Source organism: Chanos chanos, chromosome 16, assembly GCF_902362185.1.
Source record: "Chanos chanos chromosome 16, fChaCha1.1, whole genome shotgun sequence".
In the NCBI taxonomy this organism is placed as follows: domain Eukaryota; kingdom Metazoa; phylum Chordata; class Actinopteri; order Gonorynchiformes; family Chanidae; genus Chanos; species Chanos chanos.
This window is the reverse complement of record NC_044510.1, coordinates 8,485,547-8,508,070: the sequence shown is the minus strand read 5'-3', so window position 1 is coordinate 8,508,070 and position 22,524 is coordinate 8,485,547. Positions and strand designations below refer to the sequence as shown.

The following is a 22,524-nucleotide window of genomic DNA, read 5'->3' as shown; positions in this document are numbered from 1 at the left end:
ACCTAATGTGACAATGTACACTACATACACAGTGTGATTGTTGCACACACAGAAGAGGCAGGTTTTTCAGCGTCACATATTTTACTTTGTATTTCTTATTTGATCTGTAATCAAATAAAAGCAGTTATGAAGGGGACAGAGAATGGCGTGGTACTTCTTGCAGTGGTTTCCTAAATTCGAGTAACTAAATGAGACCTAGATCAACATTGATACGGGTGCAAGTTCAGGTGCGATATCTGCCTCTCATTTATCCACTCGCGCACACTAAGCCATCGTGGCCAAATATAAAACGGTTTTTCTAATAAACACATTATGCAACTCGTTTTCTCTGCTTGAACGTGTATAAACAACCGAACAACACAACTAACTGTTTTCTGCTACTGTCACTTGTAATCAAATAAAAGCAATTATAAGCAGGACAGAGAATGGCGTGGTACTTCTTGCAATGGTCTCATAAATTCGACTAACTAAACCAGAGGTCGCGAGCTACCTCAATGCTTCCCAGCATGCAAAGTTACTCAAACATATTAAATTAAATGTGTATCGCGTTGCGTCCTCACCGATGCGTTAAAAGCGACAATGGAATTGTTTCTGGTATCTTGTTATTTTTCGCAGCATTTAAAAACTTTATCTCAGCTAATGGTGACATGACTAGACTATCAGTGTCAGAGTAGCACATTACATACGCACGCGTGTCATTGAAAACTGCTGTTTAAAATGACTGAACAACGAAACCGCAACACACATGTATGAAGTCTCCACACCAGCAACCCTTGAGTACTTAGAATAGAACAACCTTCAACACTTAGAACACAACGAAATGCAGTTGTACGACACTTCAATGACAAGCTTTGCACCTTCTTTTACTATTTTCAACAATCACATTATTCATATGTCCCATCAACCATCTTCCTGCCAACAACAATCATAACGCTATTACACTCATAATATTCTTTGTTTGACAACAATTTGTGAAACTATCTCTGCAGCGCTTTATCCTCGTGTTCTCAATCTTTTGTGTATTGCAAACAAGCATTTGAGATAAATTGGGATCTCGAATTTAAACCAAGTTCTGTTTGAACTAATAACGATGTAACTATGTCAGTATAGCCTACATAGCTAATGCATTGCATACAAATTTGTGGCATTGATGGAAAATCGCCGATTAAGATGGCTTAATAATGAAAGCGATAATTATGGAATCTTGTTATCTTACGCATCATCTAAAAACGAAGCTTTATTTCAACTAACTGTGACATGACTATCAGTAACAAAATAAACCATTACATACGCGCGTGTTTGAAATAACTGAACAACGAAAACGTGAAGGGATTTATAGTATCTTGTTATGCAAAGAAACAGTTTCTGTTCATACGGTAGAGACACATACTTAATGTATGTATAGTAATGTGCTGTTAGTATAAAACTTGCTACGCGACCTAATTTCAGGAGAAAAATGTACTCGTTTATAAAGACCATGCACTTTAATTAAGTAAGAGTCTCAGTTGTAGACAGAAGTTGAGAATCGTAGCCAAAGAAACTTTGATTCCTACAGGTGGTCGGCTATCCCGCCATGTTTAGCTGTCCGCTTCTGGATATCTGCTCCACAAAGGGGTATGGTATGCACTCCAGCAGCAGATTTTCCAGTACTATATATAGGTATTGGGTTTGTTAGGCCAGTTGAGACCAATTGATTCCAGTTGAAATGAATAGCAGACAACACCAGTTACATCCTATTGGTTTCAACTGGGTTGAACTGGTGGAGCAGCCACTGCCCATGGCTCTATTGGTCTGAACGGGTTTTAAATGGTTTCAACTGGTATTCTTACCTGGGCAAACCAATAGAATCTGAAAACCCAGTTGGAACCAATTGAAACCAGTACAGGCCAATAGAGACCAGTTCATCCCAATAGACTGGCTACTGGTTTTTCAACGGGAATTTCCACTAGGGTAGGCATTCCCAGTGACTCCCATTATAATTTGATATTCTATTATATTAAATTTTTTATGGGCAGGGGCTTCGCCTCCGACATCTGTAAACTTTATGCCATGATCGCTTACACATAAAGCGCAAACCTAGCGAATTTGGTGTAGATAGCGGTTACCGTTTCAGAGTTAGAGCCGTGGGAGCTATAAGATAGTATAATTTTTATGACACAGGTAAGCTTTTGATCCAAGTAACTCCAAAATTCTAGCAGATGTCCATAAACTCAGTGCGGCTGGAGTACTACACCCCTAGGGCTACGTCCAGGGCCAAGTTTGACATTTCACAAACCTACGGCCTCGGGTGCTTAGGTCTTTGGAAAGTACCTTCAAAAATGAGTCTTTGTAAATATCGCGGGTGCGGGTTGGGGGCTATGACTCCCCTCCCCACACTCGTTAAAATTAGGTCGGGGGGTCTCAAGAAACCTAGAATACTTAACAGTCGCCGAGTGCCTTTCATGGCCGCGTGCCAAGTAATAATGCAACATTCACTATTCAGGTTGGGTAAGTTCTCGCCAGACAATTTGCATATTTAGAAAAAAATCCATAAGCGTGTGAGATATTCTGTTCTGAAGTTGTACAGAGACAGACAGAGATAAACAGCCCGTCTAGAATAATCACGAGGATGGCTTTCTTCAGGGCAGTGCGCGTGGTGGTTCTGGTAACCTTGTTTGCCAAGGGTAAGTTAATTCATACTAAATTAAACATTTCACGTTGAAACGTCATTATAACTCACCTTTTAAACATAGACAATTTCTTAATCTCTGTTTTTGTAACAGCTTCTCCAAAAATGTTCCGTTTTAGTGCCATAACATTTTACACAATTGTGCAATATTTGACAACTATGATGGACAGGAGGGCAGCATTAGATACATAAAAAAAACTGGAAATGTGCGTTTCATGTGATATAAAATAGTGCTGTTGTCCTTGTCCTTACTCCATCGTAAATCGGAAATCCTTTCATGTTATATGAATCGTGCAAACTGTCAGACGCCAAACACGTTGAGACCTAAACCATACTGAGCTGCCTTATGTTATCGTGCATCTAATGTAGCCGATGTTATCGTGCAGCGAATGGAGCGGTTGTCGTTACATGTAACTACCAAAGTCGGACAGCCTAGTCAAAAATAACAATACGGTTGCAATACGTAGGGCCGTAACTAGCAGTAAGCAGGTAATGCGGTTGCACTGGGGCCCGCGACAATTAAGGGCCCGTGAGCGTGGGCTACTTATCTATTTTCTCTCCTCTCCTATAATGTACGCTTGTCTGTTGCCTATTAGGCCTACTAGTGGCCTAATAATATGATTGTGACGTCAACTGCGCAATGCACTTCGCTTTTGCCGGTTATTTTAAAGCTGCGCGCTTCAAAATACTTCTCCCGTTCGCTATTGACATTACCTCGCCACGCATTCTGTTTAAGTGAGATGGGCTGGGGACCCGCCTTGACCATCCTGCACTGAGGGCCCGGTGTTGGCTCGTTACGCTCCTGGGTTGTGGTCTGCTGTCGCTTATGTTTTAGGTCAAAAACAACTTCTGCACCCGAAGTCTTTGCAACAAAAAGGAGCCTACGCAGTTGTAGGCTAAGAAGTTGAACAATGTCAAGACTGTCACCAAACAAGAACTGGAAAAGGGTTAAATCGCAATTACATTGTCTTTTGGAAACACTCTTTGGTTTGTTCACATCGGAATCCCCTTCACCTGGGGGGTATTACAGAAAGCGGGTTGGGTGAACCATAGCAATGCATACATACACACACACACACACACACACACATATACATATACCTATACATACATACATACATATATATATATGTGTGTGTGTGTGTGTATATATACACACACACACATATATTATATATATATATATATATATATATATATATACACACACGCACACACACATACATACACATTCACTCTAATATTAAGAGGAAATCATTATTTCCTGTTGTGGAAATGACATTTTGTCATAATTCTATTAAAATCTCATGATATCTTAGCCTGCTAATGTCAGTTTTAGAGTTAGCATTAAATCTACACAAAATACACAATATTAAATGAAATTGGTCCAGTTGTTTTTACATTCATATGAAATATGAGGTGTTTGGAAATGACACCCCCAATAAACATATTCTCAATTTAACTCATATTTACCTTGATTTTTCCACTTTTTATTACCCCCTATGGAGGTCACTCTTTTCTCCAACCATGGGTTCCCCTGTTGAGTGGCTGTTACTATGGTTACCACATATACAAACCCTAAGATCCCAGAATTCTATTTTGTAGAGCGTGGTGGAAATGACAGTGAACCCAAGGGATACGTATTCTTTTTATAGAAAATACAAGAAAATGTGAAGAAATACTACAATACATGATATATTTCAGTAAAATAGAAATTAATGTCTAATTTGAATTTGAACTCCACATTATTTCAATATTAAATTCAAAATAAAGCAGCGTTGAAGGCCCAAGGTCCAGCATAGGGACAAAGGCAATGTAGTAAAAATCATACATAAAAGGCCTCTTCTTATATAGTAAAATTAATGACTTAGTTATTATTTATTTTTCAGACGTTCCTCTTGGTGTGAAGTCGTGTGACAAAATAAAAATGTAGAAATGCTTTTTTGTTTTTCTTATGTCTTCCAGAGACACAAAAAATGACTATAGTTGAAGAATCACCCACCTATAGATAATGCAACTGCTTTCGAGCATGATTTTTGGGTCATGCCTCTAGGGTTTACAACCTGTTCTTGTCACAATTTTCTCTCTCATAAAGAGGAGTGCCAGAGCCTTTACGTAGAAGGAAACACGAACGCCGCAGGGGAACAAGTATCGAATACGGCTGTTTTGAATGACAACCGGATTATGTGAGGTGCACTGATTAAAAGAGGCTGTTAAAATGAAGGACGCCTTAAAAAGTCATGTGAGTTTTGGAACTAGTTGACATTAGATGAAGACTTGTTCACATTAGATAAGTTAAAGTAAAGATACAATCACAAAACAAGGGTTCTGATAAAAGTGTATTTCACCCATTCACCCAAAAATAACTTGAGTTAAAGTCTTTGAGTACAGGCAGTCGCCGAGTTACGATTTACGGACCACTCGTACTTACGAGCAGACTGCAATAAAGCTTAATATATTAAAAAATGTGACTTAAATACAATGGTTCGTAATAACGAACGCACACACTACTTTGTGACTCTCATGAAAACACTGTGCGGCTTCAGCGGCTCATCAGCGTGAGTAAGGAGAACACCATCCGCCATTTCAAGTTGGATCACATTGCCATTAACACTCTGCATGTACCTGCTCTTACTTACCTACAAATTCGGCTTAAAGACAGGCTTTGGGAATGGATTTCGTTCGTGACCCGGGGACTGCCTGTGCACGTGATCTTGCACCTGTTTGTGTACCTCCACATAGGTTAGGTTCTCCGGCAGCTTGAAATGCCTCACAAATGCTTGACATACCTTACAGGAAGTGTCGTTTCCATTCCCGCTACTACTAGATAATGCAAAAATAAGGGGGAAAAAAGCTTACGACTGATCATGCAAAATAGACGAGTAACAACAGTTGTCAATATATAAATGTACTGGAGTAAAACTTATATAATTTCTGTATATATATATATTTATATGTATGTATATATATAGTCAGGTAGAGAGTTAAAATTGCTGATGTCAATAGTCAGAGTGCACATCTACCAATATGCTACTTAAGTGCAGTAAAGAAGTACTTTTACATTGTTTCTTAAAGCCCTTGCTTTTGTTAACGTTAAAATATTTTAAGTCAATGTTTCAATCTGAAATTTACACAGAACCGCAATTTGTGTTTTTAGGTGCCCACTTCCAGTCTGATGGTAAGTCCTACAATTTATATCAAGTGGCATTTCAAAAAGTTTACAACGATATGTGTTCCACATCCTAAAATATTCTTCCTCCCCGCCTCTTATCAGTGTGTGGTCAGCCCCCCCTCAACACCAAGATTGTGGGGGGTCAGGACGCCCCTCCTGGTGCCTGGCCCTGGCAGGTCAGCTTACACAGATCTGACGGCCATTTCTGTGGCGGCTCCTTAATCAACAAAGACTGGGTGCTGTCAGCGGCTCATTGCTTTCTGAGGTGCTGTACAATCCTGGTTGCTGAATGTCATCTTGCAGCAGCATGCTCTTAACCATTAACATCCTCAAACTTGTTGTTTGCAGTTCTTTAAACGCCTTGGACGTGACCGTCTACCTGGGCCGGCAGAGACAAAAGGGAAACAACTCAAACGAGGTGTTCCGATCTGTCTCACAGATCATCATTCACCCTGACTATAACTCTGTCACCTTTAACAATGACGTTTCTCTGCTGTGTCTCTCCTCATCTGTAACTTTTACCGACTTCATCAGACCAGTCTGCCTGGCTGCAGCAGACAGTGTCTTCCACAGTGGCACTGACAGCTGGGTCACGGGTTGGGGAAACACTGCCTCCGGTGGTAAGAACCCATGAGACGATACATAACTGAGTCATGTCAGACCCTGGAAAAACTTTTAGTTTTATTTTATTTGTGACAGTCATCATATCTGCCATTATTAAAATGCACTGAAAAAAGTTCAGAGGGTAAGTCTGCCCTTGTTGACATATGGGCCTGTTTTAATCATTGTTAATGTGTTTTTTCAGTGCATTTTAGATCCTTATGGAATACGAGTAACTCTTAATGAAAAATACCAAAGGTAAAAAATAAAAACTGAACAAAAAGCTGTGTGTGATCAATGAACAATCTGAGCCCAGCTGTCCAAGAGAGTGATCTTGCCCTTTAAAATCTTTGTTTTCCCAGCCGTCTAAGAGAGTGATCTTGCCCTTTAAGATCTTTGTTTTCCCAGCCGTCTAAGAGAGTGATCTTGCCCTTTAAGATCTTTGTTTTCCCAGCCGTCTAAGAGAGTGATCTTGCCCTTTAAGATCTTTGTTTCTTCTTGAACAAATTCTCATTCTGGAGAAATGTCAGGTTTTATGTACATAGCACTGATTGTATAAAACTTCCCAATTACTTTGCATAGTAATGTACATATGAAAGACTATGGGTAGAGATGAGGTAATGACAAACTTGGCTGACAGCTTTCTGTTTCACTATCTCCTGCATTCACTCTTTGGTTGTTTCGTTGTTATGGACTTCAGATACACCAAGCCTGCACTGTTGAATTTTCATCTGGAAACAGGCAGTCTTTCAGTTATTCATTTACTCGTATTTCAAATACCTTAATGTTACGAGCAATGTTTTCTTGTAAGGGTAGATTTTCTTAAAACAGTTCTAATGGAATACAACATCATTTTCAGCTTGGTTGTACTGCACAGTGAAGTGTACAAAGAAAATTGCGATAAACATTGTGGATCATGATCCTGAACAAACAATATAATCTATAACGATCTCCAAAATCACTGAATTGGCTCATTGAATATGCTTATGAGATGTCTTATCTATATTTTGAATAAGTAAATACTCAGCTGACTGGCTACGTTTAGATTAAAGAAATTACACGCTTAAATCTCCACAACTGTTATAATTTTATCGGCCAAAGAAAAGGTGATATGATTTCTCAGTGTAGCTACAATCGTTATAGATTATATTGTTTGACTTTTATGTGTTTGATCTGTTTCTCCCTCAGTCTCCCTTCCCTCACCTCAGACTTTACAGGAAGTGGAAGTGCCAGTGGTGGGAAACAGACAGTGTAACTGTCTCTATGGTGTCGGCAGAATCAAAAACAACATGATCTGTGCTGGATTATTAGCAGGAGGGAAGGATTCCTGTCAGGTGAATTCTTCTGAAACAGTATCTCCCTATGTGCTAGATTTACTAATGTCCAATTATTCCACAAAAAACTCTGAGTTTATTTTAAAAAAGAGGACATTAATAATAAATTCATTTAAAATAAATTAAATTAATAATTTAATGTACTGTTGCATTGATGCAGTGCTTTGCAGTGCATGAGCTCAGGAAAATTGTGTGCAACAATCATTCCAAATGAAAGTAAATTGTGAGGCTGATGTCAGATGTGAGGTTTTTAGCAGGTTCCTCTATGGGCCACCAGAGGGAGACATAGCCCACCAGAGGGCCTCAAAAGCTGAACCTGTCTGTCATGTACTTAGCTGTACCTGTTCCTTGATTATTTTGTGTATTTAAGTCTTGTCTTTGTTGTTTTCTGTTGCCCAGTCTTGGAGTCCTTGCTAGTAAGTGCTTGCTTTTCTTTTCTTTCTTTTTTTTTACTCTTGTATCTTGTGTGTTAGACTTGTTGGCCTGAATTTTGGATTTTGACTACAACCTCTGTGTTTTGGACTTGAGCCAAAACTTCTGCTAAAGTTTTTTTTCTCAGCCATGATTTCAAGAAAAAATCTTTTGCTGGGTTATTCCGGCATCTTGCTCCGGTAAGGTCTTTGTAATCTTGTCCACTTTGCTCTGCTCATTCCAGGTGCTATGGGTCTGGTTAGGATTCGGTGGTCTCACCACCACAAACCAGGTTCAATTCCCATTCAGGGACCTGATCCCTGACAGTAGATGGCAGCAGTGGAGTTATGGGTCATGTCAGAGCTAGTGTTAAGTGAATGCTGTCAGGGCTCAAAGATCATTCTAGACCAAGGGTGTCAAAATCCAGTCCTGGAGAGCCAACCACATGCAGTTGGTTCACAAGAAAAAGGCCAGGAAAGTTAGCTTGGGCACAGCCTCACCAGCACAGGGTTTTGGCACCCATGGTCCAGACAATCCTACTATCTTTACAACTCTCTACATTTATGCTCAGGGAGACTCAGGAGGACCAATGGTGAGTAAACAGGGCTCTCGTTGGATCCAATCAGGCGTTGTGAGCTTTGGGAGAGGCTGTGCCCAAGCTAACTTTCCTGGAGTGTACGCCAGAGTGTCCCAGTACCAAGACTGGATCAACTCTCAGATCACCACTGACCAGCCCGGCTTTGTCACGTTTACCTCCAGTGGCACTGACGGGGATTTGAGTGTGAGCTGCACTGGCCTGATTCCTGTTACCACCACTTCCCCCAGAACCACTTCCACCACTGAAATCTGTAAGGGCCCATCAAACATCCCCCCGAGCATAATCAGTTAAACTTCTGTATGTGTTCATTCTCCCATGTTTCTTCTCCACACTGACACCAACTCACTTTCATGTTTTTCCTTTCTGTTCATTCTCTCTTTCTGACCATTCTTCAGTTCATTTTACTAATATTTCATTTTACCAATATGTCCCCCTGCCCCTCATTAGTTCAAGATGTGGTTTGTGGCAGTGCCTCTCGGAACACTCTTCGTGTTGGGGGCAGCAGTTCTCTGGCGACTGGAGGCTTATGGCCATGGATGGCCAGTCTGCACCGAGGAGGCAGACACGTATGTGGAGGTACACTGATCACTGAACAGTTCGTCCTGAGCTCTGCTGACTGTTTCTCCAGGTACCAACTGAATGAAAAGATCAAATATGTAACTGAAAAATCTAAGCCAGTGGCAGCTGGTAATGACTATGAATTTTCTAAATGTGACCATTTCCTCCCTTTTGCCAGCTCCACCAATGCTTCAGAATGGACCGTGTTCCTCGGCCGTCTCAATCAAAATGGTTCCAACCCTAACGAGGTCTCTCTGAGGGTCAACAGCATCACACTGAGTAACCTGACAGGCAACAACGTGGCTGTTCTGGAGCTGGCCAGCAAACCCACACTCTCAGACTTCATACAGCCCATCTGTGTGGACCTGGGAACAGAGACCTTCTCCACAGGAACACAGTGCTGGATTGTGGGCTGGGGTTCAGGACAAGGAGGAGGTAAGAATGTTCATGTGTGTGAGAGTGTGTGTGTGATTGCATGCAAGCAGATATCACACTTTTATTGTACACCTATTACTGTACACATATCAGGTATTAGATATCAACACAGATCTTGGTAACAATAATGAGCAATTTTCTATGCCTTTTCAGTCCAAGTACTCTCTCACTTTTCATTTTTTCATTATTTCAATTCCTCAGCTGAACGAACTCTTCAGGAAATCCAGACCAGTTTAGTGGATTGTGGGGATTCTAACTCGGTTGAGAATATTTGCACTGGTTTTGTGGATTTACAGCAGGTATTTCCTCAAGAGATTGCCTCATTGTGTCATTCTGTTTGTCTTTTATTTCTTCACTGTAACTTTTCAAATATCAGAATGCAAGGACAAATATAAGAAGTAACTCTTTAGGATTTACCCACATAATGTGTAGCACTTTTGCCATGTTTAATCGCAGTCGTCTACGCTGCTCTCTTGCTCCATCTCTCCGCCTCCCTTTTCCCTGTAACTGTTCAAATCTAATGCTTCATGTAACTGAATAACTTCCTCAACACTGCAAAAATCTCATTCTTTTGTGCTGTATAAAGTACCCAGCAGCCATACTTGAGTAAAAGTAAAGATACCTCTCTGAAAAATTACTCAAGTAAAGGTTAAGGTAACCCATGAGAAAACTACTCAAGCGGAACTTTTAAAGTATCTTGACTGTGTAAATAAATAATGAAAAAGGCAATAGGATCCTTGTTGATTTATATTTTTATATGGTTTTATCTAACAGTCTTTCTCACAAACTGTCAACAAAAAATCCAGTCTGTCATCTTCTTTCACTGCCAATCACAGGATAGAGACGAGTGATTTTTTTTTTTTTTTTTTTTTGAATTTTGGTGACTGCACATCAACACCCAGGAGTTCTACTACAGTCACTCAAGTACTAGTAAATGTAGCTATTAGTATTAGCATTAGCATTAGTATTAGTATTAGCTATAGTAACAAAGTAACTGTAAATTTACCTAATACATTAGCCAATGCAGTGATCTAAATAAAGCATAGACACTGAGCAAGGCAGAAATGAGGCTGGTGCACCCATGTAGCATGTGCTGGATATAACTATGGTAAGCTCAAGAACTCTAATCTAAGTTACCAGAGAACACAATTTAGCTGAATGATTCATTGAGTGAATCACTGTGCATATTTAGATATTTGTTGTTTTCCACAGATGTAGTATTGCAATGAGCAATGAAGGTGTGAATGGGTGTGAGCGTTTGTTCAGAATTCCCTACCACCACAACAAAATCTGGCACAAGTGTGTGCCGCGTAAGCAAGACAATGTCGTTACCGGTAAGTCGTTACCGGTAAGTCAGGCTTTGTTTTGGCCAAATGCCATGACAGCATCAGCTCCTTTGGAAAGCATCACTGCCACACTTTCCATTTTCACTCAGCTGAGCACTTTCCTAGCTCATTTCTTAACTAGATCTTCTCTAGAGTTGCCAGCTATGCCACCACCACACCCTATGTCTCAGTGGACCTGCCTACTTTGACTGCACACTGCCAGTCAAAGACGACAGTCCAGCTGATTCAACCAGAAACAAAATCCCTAAAGTAACCAATGCCTGGAGCACTGCCAGCTCACTCAGACCTGAGAAAGAGAACTTTGCTTTACCCAGAGCTGTCCAGGTTCTTGTCTGTGTTGACTTAGTCTGTCCCAGGTGATGGTGACCATTCTCCTAAGGACCATCTTTCATCTGTCAAGGGTTTCTCTTTAAAGCAAGAGCATCTCCCTCGTCCTTGCTGTGGGCCATCACTTCTGGGAGCACTACTTCCAACTGCACCGGCATACTTCAGCAATCAGTGGTCACACTCATGCCGTGCTGACAGAAGGCTGAGCCCTGGTGAGGTCTGTGGGTGGCACATGCTCTTACTTACTTGTGCAGCTGTCACTCTGCATGGGCAAGGCTGTGAGCACCTAAAGACTAAAGTCTTACTCTAGAGCAGGGGTGTCAAACTCCGGTCCTGGAGGGCCGGGGTCCTGCTGATTTTTGTTTTCACCTCTTAGTTACCTGTTGATTTTCACCTTGAAAACAGGTGTGGACTCTCTTCAACCAATCAGAGATTCTATTTAGTTGGTCTACAAGAAAAACAGCAGGACCCTGGCCCTCCAGGACCGGAGTTTGAGACCCCTGCTCTAGAGGTTGTGAACAGACAAACAGGGTTGGGATGATGTTACTCTTCATCTTGCGTGTCAGTCAGACCATGTTGGACTAATTCCACTACAGACTTAATGTGGCTACAACCTTATCCCTGTAGGTACAATAGATTCAGTGGAACTTGGAAGCTACAACTCCATGCAACAGCAGACCAGTGCTTTCCAGCAGCCAACTTGTCTCTTTAGCTTTAGAGCCTGACCCGCTTGTTACCACATCCACCACTGTGGGTTTCCTTCAGTACTTGGTCTGTTGGATGGTAGACTTTTTTTCTATCGTCCACACCTCTGCTGTGATGGTACTGGTTGCTTTGGGCCATTTATTTTGAAAGCTGACAGATGTTATGAGATGTCATGAGCATCATTTAGTGCTTGACAACAAGATGCCTCACTTAAACGTATTTAACAGTTTAGGTGCTGACAACGTACTCCTGGCCCTGAGAACTGGCCTGTGAAGAATTTATTCCACACGGTCATCTGAGGACATACTCCTCACTGTCCTGGTGGAAGTGGAAGGCATCCTCACTGTGAAACTCATACGATGGGGTGTGTCAGCTTTGTTGTGGCAGTTCAAGACCCTGTGATTCTCAATATGCTGTGAATGGTGCAGCAAGATGCCTCTTTGCCACAGATGGCTTACATCTCTTTGGGCATCACCTAGAAATGTTGATGTCATTGTCTGAAAATTGCTAACTGTTGATTGTTGTTCTGGACCCAGCTTATCCATATTATATGCTTAACTTGTAGGTTCAACAAATGTGGCAAAAATCTACCAACTGTTCCTAGATGTAATCTTCTTAGGCCCACAACCATCCTGTACACACGGGCTGTTTAACTGTATGTCTGTTGTGGTTGAACTGTTGATAGGTGTGTTAAATCAGCCAAAGTCCAAGTTTGTGATAAATCTGATGTTGACCCTGGAACTTGTCTCATCCAACAACCTGCTATGCTAGAGGGTTACGCTGATGAGAATATGGTGTCAGATTCGGGAATTCATGGGTACATATTTGATGACTAGTAATCTAGAAGCAGCTTTTCAGAATTCCCAAATGCCCCTGTGGCCTCCACGGTCCAAATGAAATCTGGAATGCGTATGACTGGTATGAGTCATGCAAATCACTGGTAACAGGTCATACCTCAGTTTCATTGGTTTCTCATGAAAACTGAAAGTATGCGTGCATGAAGAAATACCATACTGCATAGGAACCAAACTGTATCAACACCATCACTGCTTAAGAATGTCAGTGATCTAGAATTTGCAAGCATCATAGGACACTTCAGTTACATGCTGTTTGCTTCAGTCTACTCTCATATTGAACCCTACTGCTGATATATGTTGGGTTGACGAGTATTTAACTGCAGAATCATAAGTGTTAATGATGTCGGTGTGTTGTTTTTTCACCATTCCACACTCTTGTTCTCTCCCCCTCTCTCTCTCCCTCTCTCTTAGGGTGATGATGGGGGCCCTTTGATGTGTAAACAGGGGTTGGCATGGTTCCAGGCTGCACTTTTGTCTGTCGCTAACAGCAGCCCAAAGAGCAGCAGTAGAAGTAGCAGTGCAAGTCGCTCAGATGTTGGTCCTCATGCCCCACGTATCAAGGCCTTCACCCGAACTTCTCGCTTCAGCGGTTTTTTGAAGTCTACTGTCGGCAGCTTCCCCTCCACAGCCTCCAACAGCACGTCCTCTAACAGCACACTCTCCAACACCGCAGTCACCCCAACAACTGTGGCATCTGGCACAGGATCTATAACATCTCTTCCCCTCTCTCTTACTTGCTTCCTCATTCTCTCAGTCCCTTTCTTCCTCCAAAACTTTGATCAAAGTTTGAGACACTTTATGCTTCTTTTATCTTTTGACTTTTTTTATTCTCGTAAATATGCCGTTCAGTCTTAGAGAGGTAAGAAAATGAAAAATACTCCCTCACTGTGAACTGACAGTGGAGCATAGGTTACCAAACATGTTTTGCAGTTTTTCGATGCGGGGATGCGTTGAGTGCCAGTGAGTGTGGGACCGACCATTAATAGCTGTTTATATACGTTAAATAAACACAGCATACCTTCAGGAAAGGTTGTAGAAAATGAAAATGTTTCCTCATAGCATTTGGCCAAATGTAATATTTTGATTCGTTTCCAGGGTGCACGGTGGCACAGTGGGTAGTGTCACCTCACATCAAGAGGGTCAGGGCGGCAGGGTCCTTTCTTTGTGGAGTTTTTCAAAAACTCCCTCTGTGTTTTTTTTTTTTTTATAAATTTGTTGTGTTTTTTTCTCTTGCATGGAAATATTGCTGAATGAACAATTGTGTGCACTCTAACAGACAGTTTAGGTAATGCCTTAGGTAATCACTTGTCCTTAGTCAAGTGATGTATTCTCTCATGTTGATGTCTCAAGTTTAATATTTCATGTTTTAATGTTTCAAGTTTAAAATGTTTATTTTTCACAATTGTTACATTTTTGTTCTTGAGCATTTTAATTTTTAAGGTCAGGCTAGTGGAATGACCGATGAACATTGCTGTAGATGCAACTGCATGAATCTAGTCATTTACCTTGTGTTGACCTCGTCTTTTGTGTCTCACGTGTGCCTGTGTGTCTGAACTGCCAAAGTTATGAGACACGTGAGATTAAGTGGCTGTTACTCTGTCATGTGACTACCCTCCGTGTCTTCATAAACCCATAATGTACTGAATCAAACAAATTAAGAACAAACATTTGTCTTCACTCATAAAAATGATTCAGTATAATATGTTCTCATTCTAGCACAATAATTTACAGAAATACTGTGTGATGAATGAATGTCTTTGCCATCATAGCAATGCCAGAATTATTTATAATCCATTTTGTGCTGGCATTAATAACAGGAACCATAAGAGATGTAAGAATTTACAGCAATGCGTTTGAATTTCCAGTGTCGTATCTTCATTACAAACTTGGTTCTCTAGATAATTCTGCCAGCAGCCAAAATCTGAGTCACAACATAATCACACACACATTATTTTAACCATTAAATCTCTGTAATGAAAGTAACTTTATTTCTAGTGCTAGAATAATTTTGGGAGAGTTCGTAATCAGCTGAACAGCAATAGGTACAACAACAGTGTGATGAAGGTAATCGACGATCTATAATTCAGAGAGTACGGTTCATTAGAGGGACAGCAAATAAGCCTGAGTCACAAATCCACAGTGAAGTCAATAAGCAGGTAGGAACTTGTAGAAACCATAATTTTAACCACAGGGCAGTTGCCAAATCTAAAACACTAGACAAAGATCAGAATTCCAATAAACCAGGCCAGATTCGTAACCTGAAATACAACACAGCAGGCATCAGAATGTGTGAGGAAGCTCGGTATGTGTGGACTCAATACCTCAGAGAGAGAAATGACTGATATAAAGTCTTTTTTATACCTATTGTGGTAATTGGCAGAATGAGCTACAGATGGTAGAACATGCCCAGACTGACAGTCAATTGGTTTCTGATACGCCAAATACATAAGCAGTAAACCAAAACAGATCATAAAGAAAAGGATCTGCGTGTTTGGTTTACTCTGCATAAATCAGATGAAAATCAATTTATTTGCGTAAAAAACGCAGCAGGAAATACCCTTGTCTGCACCAGTGTCTTCATTCGATATTTATCACAATGCTATGCCGTGTGTCATCGCGCTGTTGGCAAGGATTTGACTGAAATGCAGACGGGCAACATTTTGAGTATTTGCGCAAATGTAATTCAAATAAAATGCGATTCTTACTGATCCGGATCTGTTTCTAGTTGTGTCAGTTCAACTGACAGGATAACAAAGAAATGTTCCACTTTACCCTGATCTGGATCTTTTCAACATGGCAACTGAGATGTCATAGATCTATTCAAGTTTTTTTTTGGGGGGGGGGTTTTTGTCATAAGGAAAGAATGTGGGAGGGCATCCTGCATGTGTCTGTTGTGTCTGACGTATGTCTACAAAGGGTAGAAATGGGGACGTGTAGGGAGGGGCCTTAGGTTGGAGGGATATTTAAAGAGAGAGTCAAAAAATATTGCCTTTGATGTCAGGAATGATGATGGCGATGTTCAAGGCAGTGTGTATGGTGTCTCTGGTGACCCTCTTAGCTAAGGGTGAGTTTATGACCTTTTATAACTTTTATAGCAACTTATTGCTTTATTCACTTTGCTTGAGAGGAGAAGTCAGTGTATGTCTTTTTTTGGGGGGGGGGGCATTTTTACTGTTGGTTCATGTATGTGTGGAGAATTTGTTTTTGACTGTTTTTTTTTTTTGTCTCTTCCGTCGTGGTAGCTTGTTCAGTAATTTTGTCGGTGTAGGTGGTTTTGGACAGAGAATAATACAAACTGGGTTTTGCAAACAGGTAGTAACAAGGAGGCTGTATCGCCAGCCATTACATATTGCATAATCATCATTATCCAGTTTAAACATACAGTTCCAGTAAAACTGAAGAAAAAACATTATTAAAACTATTTGTGCATCCATTAGGCTAAACCCTTCCACGGAATTGGAAGTTGTTGCTTTGTGTTAATGGTTTTATCTTTGCCAATTGTTGCAGCCGGAAAAGTTTAATGAAAGAGATATAATTTGTTTCATTTTGCGATCAAACACAACACTGTCTTGTGTAGCAATTTTCAGCGCACTACACACATTTATAATAATAATAATAATAATAATAATAATAATAATAATAATAATAATAATAATAATAATAATAATGGAGTTCTGTTTGAGTTCATAAAAGACTAGTCCACTTCACCTTGCATTTTGCTTTCCTTTCTGTTCATTTCTGATTCGCAATAAGCTACCAAAAGAAAATTGTTGAAGTGTGTATGTGTGTGTGGGGGGGGGGGGGGGGTGCTAACTTGTTGTTAACTAAACATTTTACTGAAAGTGTCAAATTGAGGTCATCATCCCCACTGGTGAAAAAAAAAGTGTTTTTATAAAAGAAATTGTTGTTATTGGTAACAGCAGGGTTCATTCAGGGTCAGGGTCAGGGACGGTTTAGGGTTATTCTGTACTTTTGTTATAACAGAAGTGAATGGAGGGTCCCAAGAATCTAGCACACATGTGTGTATCTGTAAATCTTCAAGATTAAATGGTGAAGACAAGAAAACTCCTTTAACAGCTGGTACAGGACACACTGGTATATGTGTCTGTGTGTGGATGGTGTCATACATCTTGATCTTTACTTTCAACTGTGGTAATTCCTGTTTAAACCTAAGCCCTATGATGCCAAAAAAAACACCTGACATTTAATGTTTAACAGAAATGCAACTCTGAAAACACATGTTTTCAGTGTCTAAAATACCATCATGTTCTCCAAACAATGAGTAATAAAAACACACACAGAAAACATCTCGATATGCTCAAAAGCCAAATGGACAAAAACAGCTATAACAGGCATTGGATGGTGGTGCATTATAACTGTATGTGATTTAGAAATGTTAAGTTTCTATGCTTCACCAGATCGCTTCACTGGATTGCCTGGACTGTGAAGAGAGAAGGATAAAATAAAATCCAGACAAACATTTAAGACTGTATGGTTTTTGATGAGTTTAGCCTGGCAGAACTCCACTACCTTCTGACCTTTATAAAAAAACAACAACAAAACAGCAAAAACATTAACTGAGACATTTGTTATAAAAAACCACAAAAAAGAACCACAAAAAAAACACATTCGTTGAAAGCAATAACTTTGAAATAAACACAAATTTCTTCTTGTAAATGATTTGAATCAAATTTTAAACAAAGACATAAACACTGGTTGTTATGATGTAAGACAATAAATATTAGGACCATTATAAATTTTATATATATATATATATATATATATATATATATATATATATATATATATATATATATAAATAAAAAAATAGGACCTCAAAGAAAAGAAGATATTGACAAAACAATAAAGTTTTTTAGCTACAAGTTGCACTACAAATCTTAATTTGAAACTAAAAAGCACATTGTACTTCCAATACTGACACTCACTGATGTTTGTCTGATTTTCAGGTACCCACTCACAGTTAGATGGTAAGTCCCAGAGTTTACATCAGGTGAAATTTCAAAGATTTTTTATCAGTGTGACCACCTCTGCCTAAAAATATTCTTCCTCCCATCAGTGTGTGGTCAGCCCCCCCTCAACACCAGGATAGTGGGAGGTCAGGATGCTCCTCCTGGTGCCTGGCCCTGGCAGGTCAGCTTGCACAAATCTGGCGGCCATTTGTGTGGTGGCTCCTTAATCAACAAAGACTGGGTGCTGTCAGCGGCTCATTGCGTTCCAGGGTACTGAATCATCTAGATTTCTGAATGTAACAAAACGGTAGCATGATACTGACCATGAACAACCTTTAACTTGTTATTTTCCCCTTCCTCAGCGTTTCAGCTTCAGAAGTCACCGTCTACTTGGGTCGTCAGACTCAGGAGGGATCCAACTCAAATGAGGTGTCCAGAGCAGTCTCTCAGATCATCAGTCACCCTGACTATAACAGCACCACCTTTGACAATGACATTGCTCTGCTCCGTCTCAGCGCATCTGTAACTTTCACTGACTTTATCAGACCAGTTTGTCTGGCTGCATCAAACAGCACCTTCTACAATGGCACTGACAGCTGGGTCACGGGTTGGGGAGACAATGCAACAGATGGTGAGAATGTGTGCGACAACATTCAACAATTTACCTTGTATAGGTGGGACATAAGTGAGACCAACCTAAATTGATGCTGGAGCACTTTGACATGAAGATTATTATCGTTACAGACAAAATGCAAGGCTTTACTCTGTCTGATTAGAACGGAGGTAGACTGACAGCTGATTATAAATAGGAGATTCACAAACAGTAGACAGCTAATTCTTCTGTAGTTCCGTTGTCATTTTTTTTTTTTTTTTTTTTTTTTTTTACACAAAGATGTGAACAATCGCCACACCTGAGGCTGAGCACCCAAACACGTCCAGTAATATAAAATAGCCAAAGATATTTACAAAAAAAAAAATCTATACTTTCGGCATCCACTAAATCTGAAGCTTGGAATTTGCAGGCTTGTCTGGTACTTTTATGGTGTTCTCATTGGGCCAGTTAAGTGGCTCAATAGCTTATGTATTCAGTTGTGATGGATTATATTGTACTGTGGAGAGACACTCAGGTTTTGATGATTGTCGGGTTTTGTCTCTCCTCAGTCCCCCTTCCCTCACCTCAGACTTTGCAGGAGGTGGAAGTGCCAATAGTGGGAAACAGGAAATGTAGCTGTCTGTATCGTGGTAGGTACCAGATTACCGACAACATGATCTGCGCTGGATTATTAGCAGGAGGGAAGGATTCCTGTCAGGTGAGTCTCTTTGTTATGGGTACTCCTGTGTGTGGATGGGATGGGGGGTAGTGGGGGTACTGTTAGGGATCAAAGATCATCCTACACCACTTAATGATATTCATGTTCTACTCTGCACAATTCTGCTCAGGGAGACTCAGGAGGACCAATGGTGAGCAAACAGGGCTCTCGCTGGATCCAGTCAGGTGTTGTGAGCTTTGGGGAAGGCTGTGCCCTACCTAACTTCCCTGGAGTGTACGCCAGAGTGTCCAGGTACGAAGATTGGATCAACTCTCAAATCACCACTGACCAGCCTGGCTTTGTCACGTTTACCTCCACTGGAACTGATGGTGACCTGTCTGTGAGCTGCAACGTCACCACTCCCACTCCTACCAATACCACTACTCCTACGACTCCCACTACCACCGCTACACCCCATAACGCCACCACTCCCACTCCTACCAATACTACTACTCCTACAACTCCCACTACTCCTACTGCTCCCACTACCACCGCTACACCCCGTAAGTGCCCATCAAATGTCTCCAGAGAATGACTAGTTAATGAACCTGGCATACATTCATTCTTCCTCTATTCTATAACTCATGCCACAAACCCTCTCCTATTTTCCTTTCTGCTCATCCTATCTCTCTCTCTCTCTCTCTCTGTCCCTCTCTCTCTGTCTTCAGCTAACGTCTGTGGTAGAGCCCCTAAGAACACTCGTGTTGGGGGCAGCAGCTCTCTGGCAACTGCAGGCTTGTGGCCATGGTTGGCCAGTCTCCACCAAGGAGGCAGACACGTATGTGGAGGTACACTGGTCGCCGAGCGGTTCGTCCTGAGCTCTGCTGACTGTTTCTCCAGGTACCAGCTGAATGAAGACGGTCAATTCATGATAAGAATGTCAAGCTTTGTGGTAGCTGATGGTGAGTGTAAGTTTTCTTGATGTGATAATGTCTTCCATTTTCAAGCTCCACCAATGCTTCAGAATGGACCGTGTACCTTGGACGTCTCAATCAAAATGGTTCCAACCCGAATGAAGACATGCTTGCAGTTAACAACATCACACTGAGTAACCTGACAGGCAACAACGTGGCTGTTCTGGAGCTGGCCAGAACACCCAGATTCTCAGACTACATACAGCCCATCTGTGTCAACCTGGGAGATGTGACCTTCTCCGCAGGAACACGGTGCTGGGTTGCAGGCTGGGGCTCAGGACAAGGAGGAGGTAAGAACGTGTGTGAGTGTGTGTGTGTGTGTGCGTGTATGTGCGTGTGCACGTGTGCATGTGTGTCCTTGCACACATGCATAGTCATTGTGTATTGAAATCAGCAGTTTCACTTGGCACTATCCTGAATGTTGACTCCTTATTTGATTTTTGCTTCCTCACAAAGATTTTCGTTTTCTTTCTTCCTCAGCCTCACAAACTCTCCAGGAGAACCAGACCAGCGTGGTCAGCTGTGGGAATTCATCCTCTTCTGACAGCATCTGCACTCTTCCTGTGAATTTACAGCAGGTATTTACTCAAGACATGTTTACTTGTCAATGTGTTTGTCTGTTCATCTCCTAAGTCTAACTACTGTCAGAATGTTTGAGGGAACAAACCCTACTTATGTAAATTTTTGTCTCAAAGACGATTTTTGCCTTTGCAAATTTTGCTTTGCAGTTTTCCATGTTTTGTCAACATGATCTCATCTCATCTGTTCGTATGCCTCTCTCTCTCTCTCTCTCTGTCACCCTACCTCTTTCTCTCTCTCTCTTTGTCTCTCAGGGTGATGATGGGGGCCCTCTGATGTGTAAGCAGGGTCTGGCATGGTTCCAGGCTGCAGTTTTGACTGTCACTAACAGCACCTCAAACAGCAGCAGTAGCAGTGGCAGTACAAGCCGCGCAGACATTGCTCTTCGTGCAGATATGCAGGTCTTTACATCAACCTCTCGCTACAGCAGCTTCCTGCGTTCCACTGTTGGGACCTTCCTTTCACCATTCACCAACACCACCAACACCACCAACAGCACCACCAACGCAACAGCCGCGACCACAGTTGTAACAACTAGCTCAGCATCTGGTACATCTTTCCCCCTTTCTCTCACTATCTTCTTCCTTCTCTCACTTTCTCCTTTCCTCCAAACCGTTTTCTAAGGTTTGGGATGACAAAATGCTCCTTCACTGTCAAAATCTAATCATTTTACAGTGTATTGATCTCTGTTTCTGCTCTTAATTATTGTTTATCTGGTGCTAAGTAAAATTATGTTTTAGAAATTGTGTTGATGAGACAAGATGTTTATTTTTTATTACATGAACTTTTTTGTACTTGAACTTTTCAGCCTTTATGTTTAAGGTCAGTTTAGTGGAATGACTGATGAACATTGCTGAAAATGCACCTGTATGAGTCTAGTCATTCGTGCTGATCTTACTTTGACCTCCTCTTTTGTGTCTCAGCTGAGTAGTAAACTGTCTAAATTATTAGCCATGTGGAGTCAATGAGCTGGTGTTTTATTATTCTATCACATGATGTCTCTGCATGTCATTTAATTTTTCTTGAGCAAAAGTACTGAATAAAGGGGAAGAAAAAGAAAAGAATGCTTTTTGAGTTTGTTTTTTTTTTCATTTATGGGAATGGCATTAATGCGTTATGTATTGTTTCACTTCACAGTGTTCTTATATCAGTCTAATCAGTTGTGTAAATACAGTGCAATAAATGCTTTTTTTCCACTGACATTATCAATCCACGAGTTGTTATACATGTGCAATAAGGGGGATGGTTCCATTCCACAGCCACATTTCTGAACCTTCACTAATGCCAGAGCTGAAAGGATCATCACATAAGCTTTGATTTTCCAGAAAGTTCTGTCAATAGCAAAAATGTGGCCCATGGCACAATCACACTGACAATATTTAAACACTGTAATGGAGGTAACTTTCTTTTTGATGCGAGGATACTAGAGGGAGAGGTCTTTATGTGCACGACAAGCAGAGGTATAACAACAGAAGAATTTTACAATACCGTAATTGACAAACAATTCATAAATAAAAAAAGATCAGCCGTTTGAGTTGCTCTTTCTGAAGGTGCTCCTGCTGGTAGTCTGAGGCAGTTCAATTACATCAAAAGGCAACACAAAATATCTGTAGCCACTCAGTTAATGAGAATTTTACAAAACATAAACTATCTCAGTGCTTGAATTCAAAGATTATGTGTTCCTCTTGGTGCCTATCCCAGTTCAGGTTCAGTCAGTTCTGTCAGCTCAGGGGAAATATG

The 22,524-nt window shown here is 40.9% G+C and overlaps 2 protein-coding genes across 2 annotated transcripts; both read left to right on the top strand.

Moving 5' to 3' along the window:
* Positions 1-2,608: 2,608 nt before the first annotated feature.
* On the top strand, positions 2,609-13,801 carry LOC115829784 (polyserase-2-like). Its single transcript, XM_030793947.1, has 11 exons — positions 2,609-2,663; positions 5,826-5,846; positions 5,937-6,105; positions 6,189-6,460; positions 7,629-7,774; positions 8,757-9,039; positions 9,231-9,411; positions 9,520-9,776; positions 9,978-10,075; positions 13,423-13,683; positions 13,766-13,801. Exons 1-11 carry the CDS (start codon positions 2,609-2,611, stop codon positions 13,799-13,801), a joined length of 1,779 nt encoding a protein of 592 aa, XP_030649807.1.
* A 2,213-nt stretch (positions 13,802-16,014) lies between these two features.
* On the top strand, positions 16,015-21,407 carry LOC115829501 (transmembrane protease serine 9-like). Its single transcript, XM_030793619.1, has 10 exons — positions 16,015-16,075; positions 17,979-17,999; positions 18,089-18,251; positions 18,344-18,612; positions 19,143-19,291; positions 19,422-19,759; positions 19,964-20,131; positions 20,239-20,495; positions 20,686-20,783; positions 21,039-21,407. The coding sequence occupies exons 1-10, from the start codon at positions 16,015-16,017 to the stop codon at positions 21,405-21,407; spliced, it is 1,893 nt and encodes a 630-aa protein (XP_030649479.1).
* The last annotated feature ends 1,117 nt before the right edge of the window (positions 21,408-22,524 follow it).